Source organism: Schistocerca piceifrons, chromosome 4, assembly GCF_021461385.2.
Source record: "Schistocerca piceifrons isolate TAMUIC-IGC-003096 chromosome 4, iqSchPice1.1, whole genome shotgun sequence".
NCBI lineage: Eukaryota > Metazoa > Arthropoda > Insecta > Orthoptera > Acrididae > Schistocerca > Schistocerca piceifrons.
Genome location: NC_060141.1, coordinates 16684084 through 16708544, shown reverse-complemented (window position 1 = coordinate 16708544; position 24461 = coordinate 16684084). Strand labels below are relative to the sequence as shown.

The 24461-nt window shown below is 43.2% G+C and overlaps 1 protein-coding gene across 1 annotated transcript in view; it reads right to left on the bottom strand.

Annotated features, from left to right (window-relative positions):
- The window catches only part of LOC124795542 (nuclear pore complex protein Nup155), a 258190-nt gene that overhangs the window by 100948 nt on the left and 132781 nt on the right, over window positions 1-24461 (bottom strand). Inside the window, 2 exon segments of the mRNA XM_047259615.1 lie at window positions 1725-1821; window positions 2016-2110. Of these exon segments, the coding sequence (XP_047115571.1) occupies window positions 1725-1821; window positions 2016-2110 (192 nt within the window).

Genomic DNA, 24461 nt, shown 5'->3' with positions numbered 1-24461 from the left:
ATTATATCCCCTCAATGTCTATCAAGGTATCCTACTGTCAGTAAAGAAGAATTTGACAAAATACTGAAACACGAAGTGCACTTAGCATTTTATTCTATCCTGGTGTCAGCATTCCTCAGGACTAATATTGCCACCTGCACTGAGGTGACATAAGTCAGGAGATACCTCCTAATATTGTGTTGGACCTCCTTTTGCCTGGCATAGTGCAGAATTCAATGTGGCAGGGACGCAACAAGTCACTGGAAGTCCCCTGCAGAAATATTGAGCCATGCTGCCTCTATAGCTATCCCGTAATTGCACAAGTGTTGTCAGTGCATGATTTTGTGCACAAATGCACCTCTTCAGCACGTCCCATAAATGTTTGATGGGATTCATGTCAGGTGATCTGGGTGGCCAAATCATTTGCTCGAATTGTCCAGAACGTTCTTCAAACCAATCGCGAACAATTATGGCACATGACATAGCCATTGTCATCCATAATAATTCCATTTTTGTTTTCAGCAAAATGGTCTTCAAGTAGCAGGGTGTAACCATTTCCAGTTAATGATCGGTTCAGTTGGATGAGAGGATCCAATCTATTCCATGTAAGCACAGCCCACACCATTATGGTGTCATCACAAGCTTACACCGTGCCTTGTTGACAATTTGGGTCCATGGCTTTGTGGGGTCCGCAGCATACTCTAACCCTACTATCAGCTCTTAATGGCAGAAATCTTGTGTCATCTGACCAGGCCACTGTTTTCCAGTCATCTAGGCTCCAACCAATATGACCACGAGCCCAGGAGAAGTGCTGCAGGCGACATCGTGCTGTTAGCAAAGGCACTTGCATCGGTCACCTGCTGCCATGGCACATTGACACCGTATTTCACAGCTCTGTCATAACCGATACATTTGTTGTACGTTCCACTTATTTTCTGTTGTAATTTCCATGTAGTGTTGCTTGTCTGTTAGCACTGACAACTTTACACAAGTGCTGCAGCTCTCAGTCAGTAAGTGAAAGTTGCCAACCACTACATTGTTTGTAGTTAGAGGTAATGCCTGGAGTTTGGTATTCTTGGTCCACTCTTGACACTGTGGATCTCTCAGAATATTGAATATTCTAAGCATTTCTTAAATGGAATGTCCCATGTGTCTAGCTCCGACTACCATCCCACCTTCAGAATCTTAATACCCGGTGCCGATGACCTTGCTGTTTGGTCTCCTCCGCCAAATCAACCATCTTAATACCCGCCGTGCAGCCATAATTATGTCAGAAACCTTTCCACGTGAATCACCTGGGTACCAATGACAGCTCTGCCAATGCACTGCCCTTTTGTGCCTTGTGTGCGCGATACTATCACTATCTGTGTATGTGGATATTGCTGTCCCAAGACTTCTGTCACTTCAGTGTATATTTCACAAATAGTAGTAACTGCTGGGAGGAACTATTCAGCGCTATTGCTCTTACTTCCAAAATTCAAAAGCCATCAGATTTGTGATGCTGACTGTACAGGATGTACAGTTAGGATTAACTGTTCCTTTGCATTAAAAACTTTACCAAAGGTAAGGGATACAGCTATTGTATTGCTAGTATTAAACTGTTCTTGATTCAACAGATATAACATTATTAATTTTTGGTATTATTTGAAGAACATTTGTGAAACAAATACGTGATTATATTTTTATTTTAATTTTAATGTTGGTGAATTTGCTGGAAAGTTCTATAATTACTCATACGCACTTACTCTGGCACATGCAGCATCTTCATTGCGATATAGATGGGGACAAATATCCCTTAACCTTCCGCTAATGGCATCAATTGATGCATTGTCGTTCAGATAGCTGAAAACATAATTTAAAATCAGTAAAAATGTGTATTCGCAAGAACAATTAGTAAAAGCTGTAATTGTCTGAGGTTCATCATAACCATAAATGAAATGAAGGTAATTTCAGTGATTTTTACTGAAAAAGTATTCAATCACATGTAGACAAACACAGCAGAACAAGTCACTTTTTAGATTAAGAATGAACTTTACCTGTTGATTAGACTGTTGATGAGAACAGAGCACAGTTCGTGGCCAATTAAAATTAAGGTCTGGAAAGTAGTATTCAAAAGCTGTGTCTGGTGTTCCTGAAACCCAAATTAGATACTACATAATAACAAAACTGAAAGGAAAATATTTTCAAAATAAAAATAGAAGTAGGCATAACTATTTAGTTTCTACACTTGCTGCTGCTTGGTACATAACAGTTAATCACTATCTTAATTTGAATGAGAATTGTAAACTGCTTATAAAATAGGGGAGCAATTAAATATTATTAAACATAAGAACATAGCACATCTACCACAGTTAACCAATGTCCTGAAAGCACGAGAGAATATGTATATAATGGCCTAATATTAGTAATTAAATTTGTGTTTCATTATTTAGTTTAAAAGATGCTAAATTACAGATGAGGACGCCTTCTCCCTTATTATATCAGCACTCAACATTGCACAAAAGGGCCAGAAAACAAAAACTGAAGAACTGTGATTAAGTTATTGCTAACTCACCAAAGACCTCAAACTGCTCACTGATTGGAGCTATTTTTTCTTGTGACAGTGTCAACATAAAGAATTCCCATTTACAGCCCAACACACACAGATGCCACTAGCCAGAGCCAGGCTCAAAATTACTTCTTTCTGAATGAATTTACCACTAGATTTCTAATACCACAGAAGTATTTATGTAATTTGCAGGTAGTTTTTGAGTACAACAAGTGAAATTTTTAGTCTACTTTTAATGTGTTTATAGGTAATATTAGTGTCTCTCTCTATCATCACCTTCCCGATTTTGTGTGTGTGTGTGTGTGTGTGTGTGTGTGTGTGTGTGTGTGTGTGTGTGCGCGCGCACATTGTGTGTGTGTGTGTGTGTGTGTGTGTGTGTGTGTGTGTGTGTGTGTGTGTGTGTGTGTGTGTGTGTGTGTGGGGGGGGGGGGGGGGGGGGGGGCAGGTGGGCTACTTAAATTTTTATATTTCTCCTGAATAACTCTACAGTGCTGCTTCTAGCAAAATATGTTTCTAAGTGTAACATTGAACTGCATTAAATTTCTACAAAAAAGATTCTATTGACCTTTTTCCAAATTGCAGGGATGAAAAAATCGCAGGTTATTGCAAATAGAGTGTCAGTGGTGTAAAATTAATGTTAGTTGTACATGATGTGGATTAACAATAAATACTGAATGTGTGTACCACATCTAGGTCCAGTAGACCCATGTTAAGGAATAAATTGTGTTCTGGGGGCCATAACAGGTTGGAGAAAAGTGGGAAGTGGGTACAGGGTACAACTGTAAGTGAAGGTAGTTCACTTTAATGTGTCGTGCATTTCCCGCCTTCGTAGATCTGCAAAAAGACGAGTGAACAAGCAACTCACCACTCTCTTTACCCCACCTCGCCATAAGAAATAACTACAGGATGTTTCACTTTTCTCACAGCGCATCTTATGCAGTACTCGCACATGCGTTGGGGTGTTATTTTCTGAAAAGTGTGTTAACACTAAATGGAATACAGATATGGGTTACTAATAACAGTAATGCAAGAAACACATATGGACAGAGCTACGTAAATTTCTGCACACTGTTGCAAACTGTTAGAACGGAAATTCATTCTTGATCATCCAGTACAGTAAGTTTAGCATCTTCTGGAAAAGGCAATTTGCCCTAAGACTAGCACTGCTCGCTTCTCAGTCTGCAGATCGACTATACCTCTCCAAGATTTCATGTCCAGTGCTCTTACACGAGTAGACAAAATAACTTCACTGAGCTCGTATGTATAGTGCAGTTATTTTTAGTTTCTTGAGCAAGTACTGGCTTGCATTATTCTGTGAAAATGCTCAACAGCTTGATCTGTCAGCTGTGTACAACACTTAAGAGCCTGCCCAAGTATAACACGTTACCAATATGTGTTCGACAATGTCGCATTTGTTGTCTTCACTATCAATGATTGGATTACTTCTCACAACAAAAGTTTTACCTAATGCTTCACCACCGCCTCAGCTACGCCAGCATCTGAAGAGGCTTAAACCGGCTCTCTCTCCAATAGCAGCATGTTACCTCCAGTGTTATGGGACTTCAGACATTTCAGTGGAAGTCAAGCAATGCATTACAGCAAATTACTTCTGAAAACTTGAACATACCATCATACATATTCACACCAATCTTTTGATCTTTTTGATCATTCATTAATTCATGACCAAATGCCTACAACAGGGTTTCACGGCTTCCAGTACACTGTCAACGGTAGACAAGTGCCACATTTACCAATCCAGTTTCTTTCCCAACAACACTACATAGCAACTGGCATCACACTTCTAAATTAAGCACTTCTCTGTCATTCTTTATGGCAACGTATTTTACCAAAGTTCACTTGATAACTGCAAATAAGTACTCAATAAACTAAAATTAACTTCACTATATAAACATGTAGTGTTGGTGGAAAAGATATTTGACTGGTAAATGTGGCACCTCACTGCTGCCTATTGTTGGCAGCTTATTGTAATGCCGTGTCACTGTGTTGTATGCACATTAATGGATGACCAGAAAGTTACACATTTCTCTCACCATTAATTGTGTTCCTGGTAGACTGCATAAATCTCTTTCATTCATGAATTGCTGACACTTGTAGACCAGGCTGTACCGAGTGGATACACTTATTACATATCCCTAATACAATTCTACTGCATTTAAATGTGCTATACTCATTTAATAATTGTTCTTAACCCACTTCACTTAACAATAAACATTAATTTCATTCCATCAAAATCACATTTTTAATAATCTGTGATTTTTCCATCCCCTGCATTGTGGAAACTATTAGGTTTAGAGAAAAAATTAAATGGATTTTTTTGTAGGAATTTAATATACCTTAATTTCATTCTGGGAAAAATTTTTGAAAATTTTTGGCAGAAGCAGTGGCTTTACAGTCATCCAAGAAAAACAAATATGTGACCTTTAAACAACATCCCCCTCCCCCCCCCCCCCCCCCCTCCATGGCCAGGATTTTTAGTAAGTTCTTGACACAACTGTACAAAAATTTTTGAGTACACAATTTTTTTCCCCTAATCCACCTCCTTTGGCTTCTGTACACTAGGCTACCCCCTGCAAGCTGTCAGCAGACCTTCGCCAGCCAGTCCTGCCTCCACCACCTCACTCTCACCACATTCTACCCATAGAACTGTAATCCGAGCACTGTAGATTGAGCCAGCACAATGCGGGTGTATTGCCCCCCCCCCCCCCCCCCCCCCCTCGTGTGTGTGTGTGTGTGTGTGTGTGTGTGTGTGTGAGAGAGAGAGAGAGAGAGAGAGAGAGAGAGAGAGAGAGAGAGAGAGAGAGAGAGAGAGAGAGAGAGAGAGAGAGAGAGAGCTAGCGAGCACATGCATGCTTTAGCTCGAAAAGGCATGTATTCGAAAGCTAGTAAAGTTTTCACTTTTTTCAAGTACCTCTCAATGACTCAATATTTCTATTACTCTGGACAGATAAGTTAGCCCATAGAAGAGTAAGGCTTTTTTTCCCACAATTTTGGTTTAAAGTAGTAAATACATAAGACATTTTTGTGTGTGAGACCTCCACATTAATGGAATTTTAACACTTTTTACATCCATTCAATGCACTACTCATTTTATCAATATTTACCTGTGAGTAATTACTCGTTCACTCATCACTATTTTCATTCTTTTTGTATCTGGCTTCCCTGTTAGCAGAAGTTTACTCTGTTTCCAAATAGCTGTTTTAGATTTCATTTCTTAGTTCTTTAACCTCTATGTCACACACGATTATCCTGGATACCAGGTTAAATCTCATCAAATCCTGAAATACAGTCGCAATGAACAGATTCTGTCTGGATTCAGTGTACCACGAAGAAAAGGCAGTCAGATTTCCAGTACTTGATTTCACCTTTGTTGTTGTTGTTGTTGTTGTCGTCTTCAGTCCTGAGACTGGTTTGATGCAGCTCTCCATGCTACTATATCCTGTGCAAGCTTCTTCATCTCCCAGTACTTACTGCAACCTACATCCTTCTGAATCTGCTTAGTGTATTCATCTCTTGGTCTCCCACTACAATTTTTACCCTCCACACTGCCCTCCAGTACTAAATTGGCGATCCCCTGATGCCTCAGAACATGTCCTAACAACCGATCCCTTCTTCTAGTCAAGTTGTACCACAAACTTCTCTTCTCCCCAATCCTATTCAATAACTCCTCATTAGTTACGTGATCTACCCATCTAATCTTCAGCATTCTTCTGTAGCACCACATTTTGGAAGCTTCTATTCTCTTCTTGTCCAAACTATTTATTGTCCATGTTTCACTTCCATACATGGCTACACTCCATACAAATACTCTTCCTGACACTTCAATCTATACTCGATGTGAACAAATTTCTCTTCTTCAGAAACACTTTCCTTGCCATTGCCAGTCTACATTTTATATCCTCTCTACTTCGACCATCATCAGTTATTTTGCTCCCCAAATAGCAAAACTCCTTTACTACTTTAAGTGTCTCATTTCCTAATCTTAACTCCCTCAGCATCACCCGACTTAATTCGACTACATTCTATGATCCTCGTTATGCTTTTGTTGATGTTCATCTTATATCCTCCTTTCAAGACACTGTCCATTCCGTTTAACTGCTCTTCCAAGTCCTTTGCTGTATCTGACAGAATTACAATGTCATTGGCAAACTTCAAAGTTTTTATTTCTTCTCCATGGATTTTAATACCTACTCCTAATTTTTCTTTTGTATCCTTCACTGCTTGCTCAATATACAGACTGAATAACATCGGGGAGAGGCTACAACCTACAACCCTGTCTCACTCCGTTCCCAACCACTGCTTCCCTTTCATGCCCCTTGACTCTTGTAACTGCCATCTGCTTTCTGTACAAATTGTAAATAGCCTTTCGCTCACTGTATTTTACCCCTGCCACCTTTAGAATTTGAAAGAGAGTATTCCAGTCAACATTGTCAAAAGCTTTCTCTAATTCTACAAATGCTCGAAATGTAGGTTTGCCTTTCCTTAATCTATTTTTTAACATAAGCCATAGGGTCAGTATTGCCTCACGTGTTCCAACATTTCTGTGGAATCCAAACTGATCTTTGCCGAGGTCGGCTTCTGCCAGTTTTTCCATTCGTCTGTAAAGAATTCATGTTAGTATTTTGCAGCTGTGACTTATTAAACTGATAGTTCGGTAATTTTCACATCTGTCAACACCTGCTTTCTTTGGGATTGGAATTATTATATTATTCTTGAAGTCTGAGGGTACTTCGCCTGTCTCATACATCTTGCTCACCAGATGGTAGAGTTTTGTCAGGACTGGCTCTTCCAAGGCTGTCAGTAGTTCCAATGGAATGTTGTCTACTCCCGGGGCCTCTTTTCGACTCAGGTCTTTCAGTGCTCTGTCAAACTCTTCACGCAGTATCGTATCTCCCATTTCATCTACATCCTCTTCCATTTCCATAATATTGTCCTCAAGTACATCGCCCTTGTATAGACCCTCTATATAGTCCTTCCACCTTTCTGCTTTCCCTTCTTTGCTTAGAACTGGGTTTCCATCTGAGCTCTTGATATTCATACAAGTGGCTCTCTTTTCTCCAAAGGTTAGTGGCACTCTTTTCTCCAAAGGTTACTTTAATTTCCCTGTAGGCAGTATCTATCTTACCCCTAGTGAGATAAGCCTCAACATCCTTACATTTGTCCTCTAGCCATCCCTGCTTAGCCATTTTGCACTCCTGTCCATCTCATTTTTGAGATGTTTGTATTCCCTTTTGCCTGCTTCATTTACTGCGTTTTTATATTTTCTCCTTTCATCAATTAAATTCAATATTTCTTCTGTTACCCAAGGATTTCTACTAGCCCTTGTCTTTATACCTACTTGATCCTCTGCTGCCTTCACTACTTCATCCCTCAGAGCTACCCATTCTTCTTCTACTGTATTTCTTTCCCCCATTCCTGTCAATTGTTCCCTTATGCTCTCCCTGAAACTGTGTACAACCTCTGGTTCTTTGAGCTTATCCAGGTCCCATCTCCTTAAATTCCCACCTTTTTGCAGTTTCTTCAGTTCTAATCTACAGTTCATAACCAATAGATTGTGGTCAGAGTCCACATCTGCCCCTGGAAATGTCTTACAATTTAAAACCCGGTTCCTAAATCTCTGTCTTACCATTATATAATCTACCTGATACCTTCTAATATCTCCAGGGTTCTTCCATGTATACAACCTTCTTTTATGATTCTTGAACCAAGTGTTAGCTATGATTAAGTTATTGTATGTGCAACATTCTACCATACGGCTTCCTCTTTCATTTCTCTCCCCCAATCCATGTTCACCCACCATGTTTCCTTCTCTCCCTTTTCCTACTCTCAAATTCTAGTCACCCACGACTATTAAATTTTCATCTCCCTTCACTACCTAAATAATTTCTTTTATCTCATCATACGAGGAGGCTTGACATCACACCAATAAACCATGACCTTAACCCACTCAGCTAAAATGTTGCCGTCAACGGCAACTCTACTATCCTTGGATCCCTTCTGGATGCGCTGAACAAAATGGAATCTTATGATGCATTAGATTAGTGCGCAGCTCCTCATGAGTTACGTCCTAATGGAAGATAATGCCTTTAATTCTGATGAGCTTGTTGTGAGGAGAAATGTTGACTGGCATATCTTCTATCTTGATACAAGCCTCTGATTGGTTGGCATGCAATGTTTTGATCAGCAAAGATCCACTTCTCATAGTGTGTATTGCTGCTTCCTCCCCAAACCGGCATTCAATATTTTCAACAAAAAACAGTGGGTTTATTGTAGTGAAAGATCCGCCATCAGTTCGTGAACAAACCAAGAACTCGACAAACTGTCCATTTCCTTTTCCTCTTACTTGACTCTTGTTTTGACACATGGTCAAATACAGAAATGCCACAGGATCGTAAACCTCCACATTAAAATCACTGTTCTTGAATGTTCAGATTGTCATGTTGGCACGGCAACCATTAAGTTTAATTCGTTTCTTTGCAGATCAGCTGCCCTGATGCCACTCACTCTGACTGGAGGCTCTCCCTGTGGACACCACCTTGCCAAGACAAAGAGTACGTAGCACAGCAGCCGTTCCAGTACTCTGAAGTGGGTAGGCTCACCACAGTAAGGCGTCCTTCCCCAAATGGCCCGCACTTCTGTAAAATTTGGAAAGTGGAGAGAAAACCCAAAATGGGGACCAGAATTTAAAAAAGCCAAAAAGAATGGTGGTGGTGGTGTGATGGGAGGAGAGCGGAAAAAGCATAAGCTTTCAGAAGCCCAAAAAACAGCCAGAATACCCAGGTAAAGTCGTGACCAAATAAAAAGACTCCTATTAGTCATCTTGTACTTGTCGTTGGAGAAAGAGAATACCCTCTTTCAGTAGCTGTACCACTGTGGAGTGACAGATTGCTTGCCTTGCAGCCCCATTAAACATGGATGCAATTCCATCCACCTTCTGACATGGGTTCATTCCAGTGAATTTGAGGTATTTTTTTAAGAATTTTTCCGTCATTGGTAGTCAAATGAAGTCCCATGCACATTTCACACACTCACAAATTGGGACAAATCCAGCCGTTTCCTTTTTTGTAACTCGTCTCACACTTCCTCAGTTGTATGTCCGTGGAAGCTGTCGAGGACCAACATATTATGCAAATTCAGTAATGCACCAGGGTGACACTGTCAAACGTACGCCATGGAGTCAACCACAAGGTTCCTGTTCATGCATCCTTTCAGATTCGCTCTCACCAATATGCCTTTCACCGATATTTTGATCAGTTTTCCTTTTAAGCATCACATAAGGTGGTGTCTTTCAGTCATTGCCAGTTACACACAACATCACTGTACACCTTTACTTCTCATTGCCACCAGTTCTCAACATGACACTGGATTCCACTTCCCTATTCAGCGTCATCAAGTAGCATCTCTAAATAGACTGACATTTGATCCACATTACCTATCTGCAATAATATATGGGAATGTCTGCAGTGAAAGTTTATCACATAGCGATGAAAAATCACTACTTTTTTCTCATAACAGCCTGGAAGTCATTGAGTGACTGTAGTTTTCCTCTGGAATCCTAATTCATATCAACTGAAAAACTTGACAGCCAGCCCCAGCTAGCTTTGAAGCCGGTGATGCCTAGTTCTTTGGCTAAGGCCAATGCTTTGTGTTGGTACATTTCGCTAGTCACCACACATCCGTATGTCACTTCTCATTGACACAATTGCAGATCATTTTTTTTCCCAGTCCAGATGCTTCACTTTTTGGCAGCGAAATGCCCAGCAATTACCATTCATTTCTTGAAGGCACGTTTTGTTTTTTCACCATTTGGGATACAACCATCTCTCACATCGTACTTTATTTCTGCTGTACAGCTTCTAATGTTCTCTGCTTCTCCAATATCTTTTTCCTTTGGCTGTGTACAAGGATAATGAAAAGTAGCCATGATTAACAAGTTAGTTAATACTTCACTTCTAATGTGCAACTGATGCATCACAGACTGGGGCTGCAACAACACTATGTGTAACGGGATCTACTGTTGGAGGTGAAGCAGTACCAACTTAATTACAATTAATGAAGGCATCCCAGTTTTTTGTACTTAAATTTCAGAAAAAAATATGCGCAGATTATTCGCATACACAGGGTGTTACAAAAAGGTACGGCCAAACTTTCAGGAAACATTCCTCACACACAAATGAAGAAAATATTTATGTGGACATGTGTCCGGAAACGCTTAATTTCCATTTTAGAGCTCATTTTAGTTTCGTCAGTATGTACTATACTTCCTCGATTCACTGCCAGTTGGCCCAATTGAAGGAAGGTAATGTTGACTTCAGTGCTTGTGTTGACATGCGACTCATTGCTCTACAGTACTAGCATCAAGCACATCAGTACGTAGCATCTACAGGTTAGTGTTCATCACGAACGTGGTTTTTCAGTCAGTGCAATGTTGACAAATGCGGAGTTGCCAGATACCCATTTGATGTATGGATTAGCATGGGGCAATAGCCGTGGCGCGGTACGTTTGTATCGAGACAAATTTCCAGAACGAAGGTGTCCCGACAGGAAGGCGTTCGCAGCAATTGATCGGCGTCTTAGGGAGCACGGAACATTCCAGCCTATGACTCGTGACTGGGGAAGACCTAGAACAACGAGGACACCTGCAATGGACGAGGCAATTCTTCGTGCAGTTGACGGTAACCTTAATGTCAGCGTCAGAGAAGTTCCTGCTGTACAAGGTAACGTTGACCACGTCACTGTATGGAGAGTGCTACGGGAGAACCAGTTGTTTCTATACCATGTACAGCGTGTGCAGGCACTATCAGCAGCTGATTGGCCTCCACGGGTACACTTCTGTGAATGGTTCATCCAACAATGTGTCAATCCTCATTTCAGTGCAAATTTTCTCTTTACGGATGAGGCTTCATTCCAACGTGATCAAATTGTAAATTTTCACAAGCAACATGTGTGGGCTGACGAGAATCCGCACACAATTGTGCAATCACGTCATCAACACAGATTTTCTGTGAACGTTTGGGCAGGCATTGTTGGTGTGTCTTGATTGGGCCCCCATGTTCTTCCACCTACGCTCAATGGAGCACGTTACCATGATTTCATATGGGATACTCTACCTGTGCTGCTAGAACATGTGCCTTTACAAGTAGTACACAACATGTGGTTCATGCACAATGGAGCTCCTGCACATTTCAGTCGAAGTGTTCGTACGCTTCTCAACAACAGATCTGGTGACTGATGGATTGGTAGAGGCGGACCAATTCCATGGCCTCCACGCTCTCCTGACCTCAACCCTCTTGACTTTCATTTACGGGGGCATTTGAAAGCTCTTGTCTACGCAACCCCGGTACCAAATGTAGAGACTCTTCGTGCTCATATTGTGGACGGCTGTGATACAATACGCCATTCTCCAGGACTGCATCAGCGCATCAGGGATTCCATGCGACGGAGGGTGGATGCATGTATCCTCGCTAAAGGAGGACATTTTGAACATGTCCTGTAACAATGTGTTTGAAGTCACGCTGGTACGTTCTGTTGGTGTGTGTTTCCCTTCCATGATTAATGTGATTTGAAGAGAAGTAATAAAATGAATGGAAAGTAAGCGTTTCTGGACACATGTCCACATAACATATTTTCTTTCTTTGTATGTGAGGAATGTTTCCTGAAAGTTTGGCCATGCCTTTTTGTAACATCCTGTATATGGTAAGTAAGTAAACAGTGCAGCACAGTTAAATTTACTGATGGTTTATGTGAAAATGATGCACCTGATATACTGTATGTACAATAAAACTGATGATGAATGTTGAATAGAAGAAGGAAAGGACATGGATAAGGAAGGATTCCAGAAGGGACATCAGAAAATGGTGGAAGAAATACTGGAGACAATTAATGATGCTTTCTGGACAGTAACGGGAGAGCATAAGGGGGATCAGTCAATTACCAAGAATTTTGAGGAGGATAAAGAGGACAGCAAATCCGAAGAGCTAGTGGAAAGACTGACTGCTGTGAAAGGAGGAGAAGGTAGATCTGGAAAATTGCTCTGACGTGTCACTGGTGGCAGACCGGCAAATGCCACAATATTATTAATATATGTTTAATCCAGTTTCTTTTCCTTCTTTTTATTCATTCAATAACTGACTGTGCTCTACCAATCTTCTCAGTTCCTCCTCGTTTTTCACTCTATTAATCCAACTTATTCTTTCCATTCTCTGCCATGTCCACATCTCTAACGTCTCCATCCTTGCTCATCTTTCTTCCTCGACATCAATGCATCGACACCACGCAGGACAACACTTCACATACAACATTTTACTACACGCAGGACAACACTTCACACACAACTTTTTACTGGTCTTCCCTGAAATAGTTTTCCATACTGCTGCAGAAAATTCTGCTTTTCTTACAAAATGGCTCTCACCACTGATATACTGGTTTTAATTTCTGTGCTGCTCTTCCATTTGGATTCTACCTGCTTCCTAGGTATTTAAAGCTTTGCACATATTCTAATATTTTTCCAGTCGGCATTATCTTTGCTCTCTTGTCATCTGTTGTTAGAAGGACCATATCACGTGCATTTCACAAAATGCTGAACAGTAGTATTTTATAACTACAATATCTATGAGTCATTGCTGAAGTCACCTGGTGTAACAATTCGACCTTTCCATTTCATACCTGTACACACAGGCTCACACTTAGGTAGGATAGAAACTGTCATCAGTCTAGAAAGGAGATTGCTCAACACACACTCATGAAACATATCCTCATGTGTCTGGGAACTGTAACAAACAGGACAAATAGAAGATATTCTGCTTTCTCTTCAGACAATGGAAACTCCAGGTAGAAATATCAACAATGTAGGGAAAGACAGATTGCTACATACTGTAAAGAAGACACGTTAAGTTACAGACAAGCGCAATTAAAAGATACTTACATAAAGCTTTCAGCCACAGCCTTCATCAGTACACGAGAGGCACACACCATTCATACACACAAGCAAGCACATCTCATGCACATTTGACCCCCAAATCCAGTATCTTGGCCTGGAATGGATGGTAGGGCATTCCGGCACGAGATGCTGGAGTTGGCGGTCGTGTGTGCGTGAGGTGCGCCTGCTTGTGCGTATGTATGGGGTGTATCTCTCTTTTACTGATGGTGGCTGTGGCCGAAACCTTTACGTAAGTGTCTTACCGTATTTATTCGAATTTAAGCCGCACCTGAAAAATGAGACTCGAAATAAAGGGAAAAAAAATTTCCCGAATCTAAGCCGCACCTGAAATCTGAGACTCTAAATTCAAGGGGAGAGAAAAGTTTTAGGCCGCAGCTCCAAATCGAATCAAAGTTAGTCCACTGTAATATGACACAGAATTTAGGTCAAATGAATGACGATACAGCTACAGTAGTTTGGTTCCAGCTGTAAGTTTAGCAGTAGTAATAGACGGCAAATCATCGAGTAAAACTGAAGTGATATCAGGTGTTCCCCAAGGAAGAGTCCTGGGACCTCTGCTGTTCCTGATCTATATAAATGACCTGGGTGGCAATCTGAGCAGTTCTCTTAGGTTGTTCGCAGGTGATGCTGTAATTTACCGTCTAGTAAGGTCATCCGAAGACCAGTATCAGTTGCAAAGCGATTTAGAAAAGATTGCTGTATGGTGTGGCAGGTGGCAGTTGACGCTAAATAATGAAAAGTGTGAGGTGATCCACATGAATTCCAAAATAAATCCGCTGGAATTCGATTACTCGATAAATAGCACAATTCTCAAGGCTGTCAATTCAACTAAGTACCTGGGTGTAAAAATTACGAACAACTTCAGTTGGAAAGACCACATAGATAATACTGTGGGGAAGGCGAGCCAAAGGTTGCATTTCATTGGCAGGACACTTTGAAGATGCAACAAGTCCACTAAAGAGACAGCTTACACTACACTCGTTCGTCCTCTGTTAGAATATTGCTGCGCGGTGTGGGATCCTTACCAGGTGGATTTGACGGAGGACATCGAAAGGGTGCAAAAAAAGGGTAGCTCGTTTTGTATTATCACGTAATAGGGGAGAGTGTGTAGCAGATATGATACGCGAGTTACAATGGAAGTCATTAAAGCAAAGACGTTTTTCGGCGCGGCGAGATCTACTTATGAAATTTCAGTCACCAACTTTCTCTTCCGATTGCGAAAATATTTTGTTGAGCCCAACCTCCATAGGTAGGAATGATCATCAAACTAAAATAAGAGAAATCAGAGCTCAAACAGAAAGGTTTAGGTGTTCGTTTTTCCCGCGCACTGTTCGGGAGTGGAATGGTAGGGAGATAGTATGATTGTGGTTCGATGAACCCTCTGCCAAGCACTTAAATGTGAATTGCGGAGTAATCATGTAGATGTAGATGTAAGTTTTACCAGGTAGCCATTGCTATGTGTCAGGCGCTCCGTCCGTATTTATACGGATACCCTTCGTTTTTCACGTGCTTCGTCTGGTTTGAATTGATTGCTTATTTTTCTTTGATCTGGTAAGTGCCGTTCTCTTTGTTACAGGTGTTTATGTCACTCTAAGCTGAAAATGCATTACTGTACTGTGTCATGCATTGTTTGTCGCATTAAAAATGAGATAGCAGCAAACACGAAAGAATACATGGCAAAATGTTTATATTCGTATTATTCTTATGGTGAAGAGAATACTGCATGTGATTCTCAATTCATAAAAGTTCCCATTAGCAACTATCTCTTCTCACAGGTAGGAAAAAATTCAGAACGTAGAATTGGCCATACTGACAAACATCGCAAACAGTCTTGCCAGTCGGATTTTCGTAGTACATTGAAATGCTGCTACATTCGAAGATGAACAATATGGAATTTGTATTTACTTCGTTGGATAATGTATGAAAATGCAGTAGTCTAAATTCGGGGCGGAGGAAAAAGCTCATCTTCCACTTTTCTTTTAATTTATTTACTGACACAGAGGTTTTGGCACCAGTATTTATCTTTGTGCCTGCAAAGCATGCCTGTGTAGCGCTACATATATATTTGATGGCAGAAGTTAGTTGTGGCGGCACCTATCAACATATTTCAGAACTTCTGCTTACTTTGCACTCGATTCTAAGCCGCAGGCGGTTTTTTGGATTACAAAAACCGGAAGAAAAGTGCGGCTTAGATTTGAGTAAATATGGTAATTGTGCTTGTCTGTAACTTAACGTGTCTTCTTTACGGTACGTAGCAAGCACTCTGCCTTTTTTTTTCCTTCTCTTTTTTTTCTTTTTATTGCTCCTCTTACACTTTAGATAACAGCAGGGAACTGCTTTCATTACTTTGTATATGAAATAATGACTAAGGGATACAACAGCTGATTTCCCATTCAGTAACTGATTTCCCATTCAGTATGCCACAGACATCAACTAATTTATTTACTGTTATATGTTTTACATTTTTTTAGGACGATAGTCATAGAAACATAAGTAACATAATTTTTCTTGCACCATAAACATTGTCCGCTGCTCATGGTCTTGCGGTAGCGCTCTCGCTTCCCGAGCACGGGGTCCCGTGTTCGATTCCCAGCCTCGAGATGACTGGGTGGTGTTGTCATCATCATTCATCCCCATTACGGTTGGAAGAAGGCAATGGCAAATCACCTCCACTAGGACCTTGCCCAGTATGGCGGTGCCGGTCTCCTGCATCATTCCCCTATGCTCTGTCACAGAGTATTGGACTTCATCTTCATCTTCATCCTCATCCACATCATAACCATTTTATGAATGGTAACATATCACAATATCATTTAATCTTCATCAAAGTTTCGTGGAAAGTAAAGGGTGGAATAACAACAATAGTATGGGAAAGGTAGATTGCCACTCAGCATACAGAGGGGATATTGAATTGTAGGCAAGCACAATCAAAATACTGCTATAAATTTTAGCTTTTGCCCAAATGGCCTCCTCCTAAAGTAGAAAAACAAACACACACACACACACACACATTCATACAAGCACAACTCTCACAAATATGGCTACTGTCTCTAGCTGCTGTGGCCAGACTGAGTTGTAACTGCACCTTATGGGAGTAGCTGTCTTGTATGAATAGTTGGGATAGGAGGCGGCATGGGAGGAAGGGGGAGAGCAGGGTGGGGTGTAGTGCTGCTTGTAGCAACACACAGGGACATGTTGGTGGCAGGGTAGGGCTGCTCTGCTAGGTGCAGTCAAGACGTTTGAGGTGACATGGGGAGCAGACAATGAGAGAAAGGGAAAGGGTCTTGTGAGTGCGTTGGCGGAATAGGATGATGTGTTGTACTGGAGTGGGAGCAGGGAAGGGAATAAGGGACTATGTAAGGGTAGAACAGGGAATAGCAAAGGTTGACACCTGGGAGTCAAGGGAGCATAAGATACATTGCAAGGAGAGTTTCAATCTGTGCAATTCAGAAAAGCTGGTATCTGTAGGACAGATCCAGATGTGTCAGGCTGGGAATCAATCACTGAAGTGAAGCATGCTGTGTTGGGCAGCATGTTTAGCAACTGTGTGATCCAGCTGTGCCTTGGCCATATTTTGTTGGTGGCCATTCATGTGAACAGATAGCATGTTAGTTGTCATGCCCATGTAGAAAGTACCACTGTGGGTGCTGTTAGTTTGTGGATCACACGGTTGCTTCCCCGGGGAGCCCGGCCTTTGATGGGATAGGAGGTGCCTGTGACCAGAATGTTGTGTGGTGGTGGTGGTGGTGGTGGTGGATGGGACAGGTCTAGTATCTAGCTCTATTGAAGGGATATGACCCACTAGGCAATGGGCAGGACAGTTCTAATGTTTTCCTGACAACCTGAGACTGTGTGGTACTAGAGTGCAAGACTTGCACACCTCTCGCGGGCGATTTACGTATTGTGTGCAGCCTATCTTCTCAGGACAGACAGCTGTGTCGATCTTGTGTGTTCGAGATGGTGAAATACGAGTGTCTCTAGACCTTACCCCAAAATTCTCACGGCACAACAGAGTTAGGGAGGAGTATGGATGGAAAAGGATATTCCTTAGGTTGGTGGGCGGCGGAATAACACTGCGAGGGGTGGGAAGGATAGCGAGTAAGATATTCCTCATTTCATGGCAGGATGAGAGGTTGCCAAAACCCAAGCACAGAACTGGTTCAGTTCATTTCAGTTCAGTTGCTTCAGTCCTGGGTGGTACTGAAGTACGAGGGAAGTGAGGGTTGCTGCAAGTTTCCCCAAGTGAAACTCCCTGATATTTACCTGCTTTTCAGATGATTATTAGCATTTTTCCCTGACAAATTTTGAGACCCCAAGGGTACGTTACGGCATAAGTTGACAATCTGTCTTTGCAGCTGCGGTACAAGAGACAATAGTGCAAATGAGGAAATATCTAAAAAGAATTGCAAGCAGATGGTGTTTCCTGATGTGAGCAAAAATCTTAAGTACTAACATCAACATCTTTAGTAATAGTTCCGGTGTAATGACAAGCGCCAGTACAAAGATCAAGAACGATACAGTGGAGAGGGCTATGAGATGACGTCAGCCAATAGAACGCCGACTAGACACTGATGATTTGCATGTTGCCAATTGCTTGCGACACTATCTAATTATTGTCAATTCAATTACTGTAATAAACTCCGTTAATATAATTTGCTTGTATGTTGTCTAGCTAATTGAGGAAACAGCTTCCTATGCACCCTATAAGCCACGAATGGGCAGCATCCCACAGAAATGAACTGTTTTTCGATGGAGAAAGCTAGCCAAATGGTATGTTTGTTTCATTACGAACACTGATGTTATTTTATTTCAACAAAACAAAAGCCATTTCGTGACAAAAATATGGGTTTCCTTGGAGCTGCAAGCCGGATTTAAAATACCTCCACTGATTTCAAAAACAGCCTAAAAAGAAAGGTAGGCCCCTTGAAAAAAAAGTGTATAAGGCAGGTAAGAATTGTGTAAACCAACACTGTAGGTGATCGCCAATAAAATGTTGGTTCTACTATGTTAGTTATCGTCGGTTATTACCCACTGTGTTACATTTATTATTTTACAGGTATTGTGCTATTTTTCTTTCGAGAAATGTATAAGTACATAGCATACAAACCGCCAGCGACTGACACAATTTTCTTCTTATCATCCACACTTTATATCATATAAACTACCTCTGGTTTTGGCCCGTCGTGGAAATCCACTAGTGTGGCCAGACATTCACGACCCACAGACCGCATGTTGATGAAATGAGACCATGGTGATCAATCCATGTAACGTAACTTGTTCAAATACTCTGAGAAGCCATAATAATGAGGATAGGTAGCAACTCACGGTAAATATGATTCCTGAGCCACAGACAGGCAAGTAGAAAAGACAATCACACTCTCAACTAAATTTCCAACTGTAGCTTTTGTCAGAAAATGAGAGCGCACACACATTCACACAATCACTCTGACACAACCCATGCACACATGACCGCCATCTCCAGCCGCTGCGTCTTTAGTCTCCGAGACTCTCCCAACAAACCACTCCTCATGCCTCCTTGCCTCTCGTCAGCAGCTGCTAAGCTAGTGGCAAGTAGTGATGGCAGCACCGATTGCAAGCTGAGGAGAGTGGAAGGAAGGTGAGAAGCAATAGAAGTGAGGAAATAGGGAACTGGCACATGTACTCACCTGCACCCAGCCAGCGACAATGCACAACACCTCAGGAAACAAACCTTTTCATCTACCAAGCTAAAAATGATATTTTTCCAGAGTTTCCCCCCCCCTCCCCCCCCCCCCCCCCCAAATTGCCCTAATGTTTCCTTGTCGTGTTTGAAATTCCCTGGTTTCCAGAACTTTTGACAATCATGGAATTGCTGCTTTCTGGGCAGACAGTGGGTATATAGGGGCGGTAGGTGACTGGAGAGACAGATGTGTTTCTGTACAATGCTAGGAGGGTACTTTTGGTCTGTGAAGGGCTCAGTGGGACCATTAGTGTATTTGATTAGTTGGTTGGTTTGTTTAAAGGCGGGAGAAGGGACCAAACTACGAGGTCATCGGTCCCTTGTTCCTAATAAAACAATGCCCCAAGCGTGAGAATAAAATGGACGAAACACATAACACAAAACGGAAAGAAAGGAAAAGCCACAAGAGCGAAGGGAAGGCAACGAACACTAAAATGAACAAAAGAGGACAAGAAAACAACAGAGAGAAACTAGAAACAGAAGAGAGTAAAACATGAAAGCAGATTACAGTGGCTGGCCAACCACGAGAATAAAAAGGGAAAGCCAGCCACTCTGCAACACATTAAAATCTCCACCCTAAAACCACTATGGTGGAGGACACAGAGGGACAAAGGACATCTGCTAAAACCTAAACAGAAGTATAAAACCCACTCTCATGGATAAAACGTAAAACTAAAGCTGCTGTGGAGGCATTGTCGCCGAACACCGAAGGCAGGGTGCTGGGAAAGTTAAAAGTCTGCCCCAGAGTGCCTAAAAGTGGTCAGACCAGCAGGAGGCGGACGACTGTCATTTGGGAGCCACAGCGACACTGAGGTGGGTCCTCACAACTGAGTAGGTAACCATGCGTTAGCCACATACGCCCGATGCGGAACCGGCAGAGGACAACCGATTCCCTGCGAGAGGCCTGCATGGAAGACTTCCACACATTCATAGTCTCCTAAATGACACGCACTTTGCTGTGCGCGCTGTTAAGCCATTCTGTCTCCCAAAGCCAGAAAACCCTGCGGTGTAAGACAGGCATCTCCGAAGCTGACCCGAGTTCTATCTCCAGAAGCGGTTTCCCAGTCACCTGTTTGGCCAGCCTGTCGGCAAGTTCGTTTCCAGGGATTCTGACGTGTCCTAGGGTCCACAAGAACACCACGGAACGCCGGGACTGTTCCAGGGCATAGATGGACTCCTGAATGGACACTACCAGAGGGTGGCGAGGGTAGCACTGGTCGATAGCTTGTAGGCTGCTCAGCGAGTCAGTACACAGGAGAAATGACTCGCCAGGGCATGACCGGATGTACTCAAGAGCACGAGATAGCTGCCGCCAGCTCTGCAGTGAAAACACTGCAGCCAACTAGCAAGGAGGGCTCCACAATATGTCCTCCATGAACATATGCGAAGCCTACGTGACAATCAGTCATTGAGTTGTCGGTGTACACCACTTCAGAGCTCCGGAACACGTCAAGAATTGAGAGGAAGTGACAGCGGAGAGCGGCGGGATTAACGGAGTCCTTAGGGCCACGCAAAAGGTCCAGATGAAGCTGTGGCTGAGGTGTACACTATGGAGGCGTATGTGAACGGACCACAAGTAGAAGTGGTAAAGGGAAGGACTCCAGTTCGCAGAGAAGGGACTGTATGCGAACGCAATCGTTAGCCCCGATCTGGGCCGCCAATGAGGGAGATGGACTGCTGCAGGTGGGAAAAGGAGACGGTAATTTGGATGGTCAGGGGAACTATGAATGTGTGGTGCATAACTGGCAAGCAGTTGCACACATCTGACCTGCAGTGGAGGAACACCAGCCTCCACCAGTAGGCTGGCCACCGGAATCGTCTTAAAAGCTCCCGTCACTAATCGAACCCAACAGGAGTGCACAGGGTCGAATAAATGCAATGCTGAAGGTGCTACCGAACCATAAACCACACTCACTTCTGCTTATGCTGACAAAGATGACGGAGCCAAGTCAATCGAGTGTCTAAAACCAGTCCTAGAAATTGATATGTCTCCACTACAGTGAATGGATCGTTATTAAGGTAAAGTGCGGGTTCCAGATGAACGGTATGACGTCGACAGAAGTGCATGACGCATGGCTTTGCAGCTGAAAACTGCAAGGCGTGGGATAGAGCCCATGACTGCACCTTGTGGATGGCTCCCTGGAGGCACCGCTCAGCAACAACAGTACTGGAGCAGCAGTATGAAATGCAAAAGTCGTCTGCATACAGAGGAGGTGAGTCACAGGGCCCGACAGCTGCTGCTAGACCGTTAATGGCCACTAAAAACACAGAGGCACTCAATACAGAGCACTGTGGGACACCATTCTCCTGTATATGAGTGAAACTATGGGGGGAGGGGGGGGGCACCAACTTGGACACTGAAAGTACGAAGCGACAGGAAGTTTTGGATAAAAACTGGGAGTGGTCGCCAGAGACCCAACTCATACAATGTGGCAAGGAGGTGATGTCACCAAGTCATGTCGTATGCTTTACGTAAGTAAAAAAGAAGGCAATAAAGTGTTGCCATCTAGAAAAGGCTGTTCGGATGGCAGACTCGATGGACACAAGATTATCAGTGGTAGAGCGACCGTGGTGGAAGCCGCCCTGACATGGAGCCAGCAACCCACGTGACTACAGGACCCAACCCAACCGCCCACATACCATACCTTCCAACAGCTGACAAAGAACGTTGGTGGGGCTGATGGGCCAGTAGCTATCCACATCAAGCGGGTTTTTACCGGGTTCGAGCACTGGAATGATGGTGCTCTCCCGCCACTGCGATGGAAAGACGCCATCGCACCAGAGCAAAGATGACAGGAAGATGTCGCTTGTGGTCAGATGAGAGATGTTTAATCATCTGGCTGTGGATGCGATCAGGCCCAGGAGCTGTGTCGGGGCAATGTGCAAGGGCACTGAGGAGCTCCCACTCTGTAAATGGGGTGTTATAGGATTTTCTGCAGCGTGTGGTGAATGAGAGGACGTTCCTTTCCAGCTGCCGTTTGGGTGTGCGAAAGACTGGGTGGTAAAACTCCGATGCAGAGGCTTGAGCAAAGTGCAATTGCGTTTGTACATGGCTCGCCATTTATGGCAACACCGGGGACAGCTGTTGTGGCCTGGTACCTGAAAAGACGTTTGATCTTTGCCCAGACTTGGGAAGGTGATGTGTGGCACCCAATAGTGGAGATGTATCTTTCCCAACACTCCTCCTTCCGTTGTTTGATAAGGAGAGGACACGGGCACGGAACCGTTTAAAGGCTACTATGAGGTGCTCCAGGGAAGGGTCCCGCTTATGCCACTGCAGATTTCGCCGCCGCTCCCTAATTGCTTCAGCGATTACCGGCGACCACCAAGGGACTGCCTTATGCCTCGGGCATCCTAAAGAGCGAGGGATCGCGTTTTCTGCAGCAGAAACAATTGTGCTAGTCACCTGCTCAACTATCACATCGATGTTACCATGTGGGGGAGATTCAGCGGCGACAGCAGAGGTGAAAGTTCCCTAGTCTACCTTGTTCAAAGCCTATCTGGGCAGGTGTCCGTGTGCCTAGCGCTGGGGCAGTGACAGGAAGATGGGGAAGTGGTCACTACACACAGGTCGTCACGTGCTCTCCAGTGGATAGATGACTGATTAATTGATAAATCAATGGCCTAGTAACTACCATGAGTCACACTGAAATATGTGGCAGCCCCAGTATTTAAGAGGCAGAGGTAGAATTGCGACAGTAAAGTTTCGATATCTCTGCCTCGGCCAGTAAGCATGGTACCACTCCACAAGGGGTTATGGGCATTGAAATCTTAATATCCCTTATAGCCGCAGAGGGCAGGGGTCCGCATTTCTGAGAACCAGGTCTCCTGGAGCACAATGCAGATAGGAGGTGTAAAGCTTAACAGTTGCCATAGCTCAGCCAGGTAGAGGAAAAAACCACCGCAATTCCACTGGAGGATGGCGTGGAACATTCAATGAAGCAATTTACACCTCAGAGTCACCTGCCGCCACCAATTTATTGCCTGAGCAGTCTATATCCATTGTGTCTGAGCGTCTGGCGAGATCTAGGTCCTCAGCGGACACCAAAATCTTTACCCCATCCTCAGCCGCGGAGCTTGTAGGTAGCGGTGGTGCAGGTGCCACCGCAATTTCCTTGGTCTTAGGGGGTTTTCTTTTTGGATTTCTCTCCCTGCTCCTTGGGTTTCCCTGGCTGGAAGGACTTTACTGGCTCAGTCTCCGGGACTGAGGATGAGCGTGAAGCCCTATGACCAGCTGCTTTTGGGCTCTTCAGACACTGGCAGATGTCATCTTTCCCAAGAAGAAATCAGGGAAGGGAGTGACCCAAGGGACCCCTTCCTAGCGAGAGAAGCCGAAAAAGATTTATGCTTTTCTGGCTTAGAAGTGGGGACAGACGTCTCTGATAGTGAAGCAATAGCACACCAGTTGCATTAAAAACAATTTTTATGCACCTAGTGTATTATTTCTTCACACTGGCATTCTTCAAAACCAGTTGCTGAAATTGATGAGGGAAAATCTGACTGACAAGATTGGTCTTTGGTGTGTGTGGAGAGGTGTGAAGGGAAATGCTGACGTAACCAGTGCTCGGCAGTACCGACAAACTGCAACATTTAGCTTCAGTACACAATTCTGACACTACAACTGCTTGGTCACTGGCATTGGCAGAAATTTAAGAACACGGGTTCTGGACAGATCTTATGTGTGACGAAACTGAACGACAGAATCATCAGACCCCTTTTATTGTGCCACTTACATCCAGTTACCATTGTTGGCAACATGGTTATTACCAAGCACGCATGTGCATCATTTTCTTTTCCATCCTTGCTCTAAAGGGGTAGGCAGCCTGCTATGTTGTTGAGGTACAGAGAATCTAATAATAAATCAATACTTAAAAATACAGCTCTAAAACTGGCAGTATATTTATAATGTGCAGCCGATACTTATATAGGCCAGTACAACGAATTGTTTTTCATCGATACATTTTCAGACATCAATATATCAGACAACTGATATTTTTAAAAATATCAACAGTCCTATTTCCGAGAATGGTGTCACCTGATGAAGGCCCACCAGGGTGAATGGCGTTAATGTGAGACACCCGACAAATTACATCACCATTCAGTCCTCCTCTGATCTCTATGCCCCCCCCCCCCCCCCCACCCTTTGTTAGCTGGCACGCGCCTTCCCCCTTCACGGCTGTTAGTTTGAGCAGCCACTCAAAAAGGAGAGCACTGCAACAGTCAAAGGTGGGTGCATTTGGGTACCTGCATTACTGTGT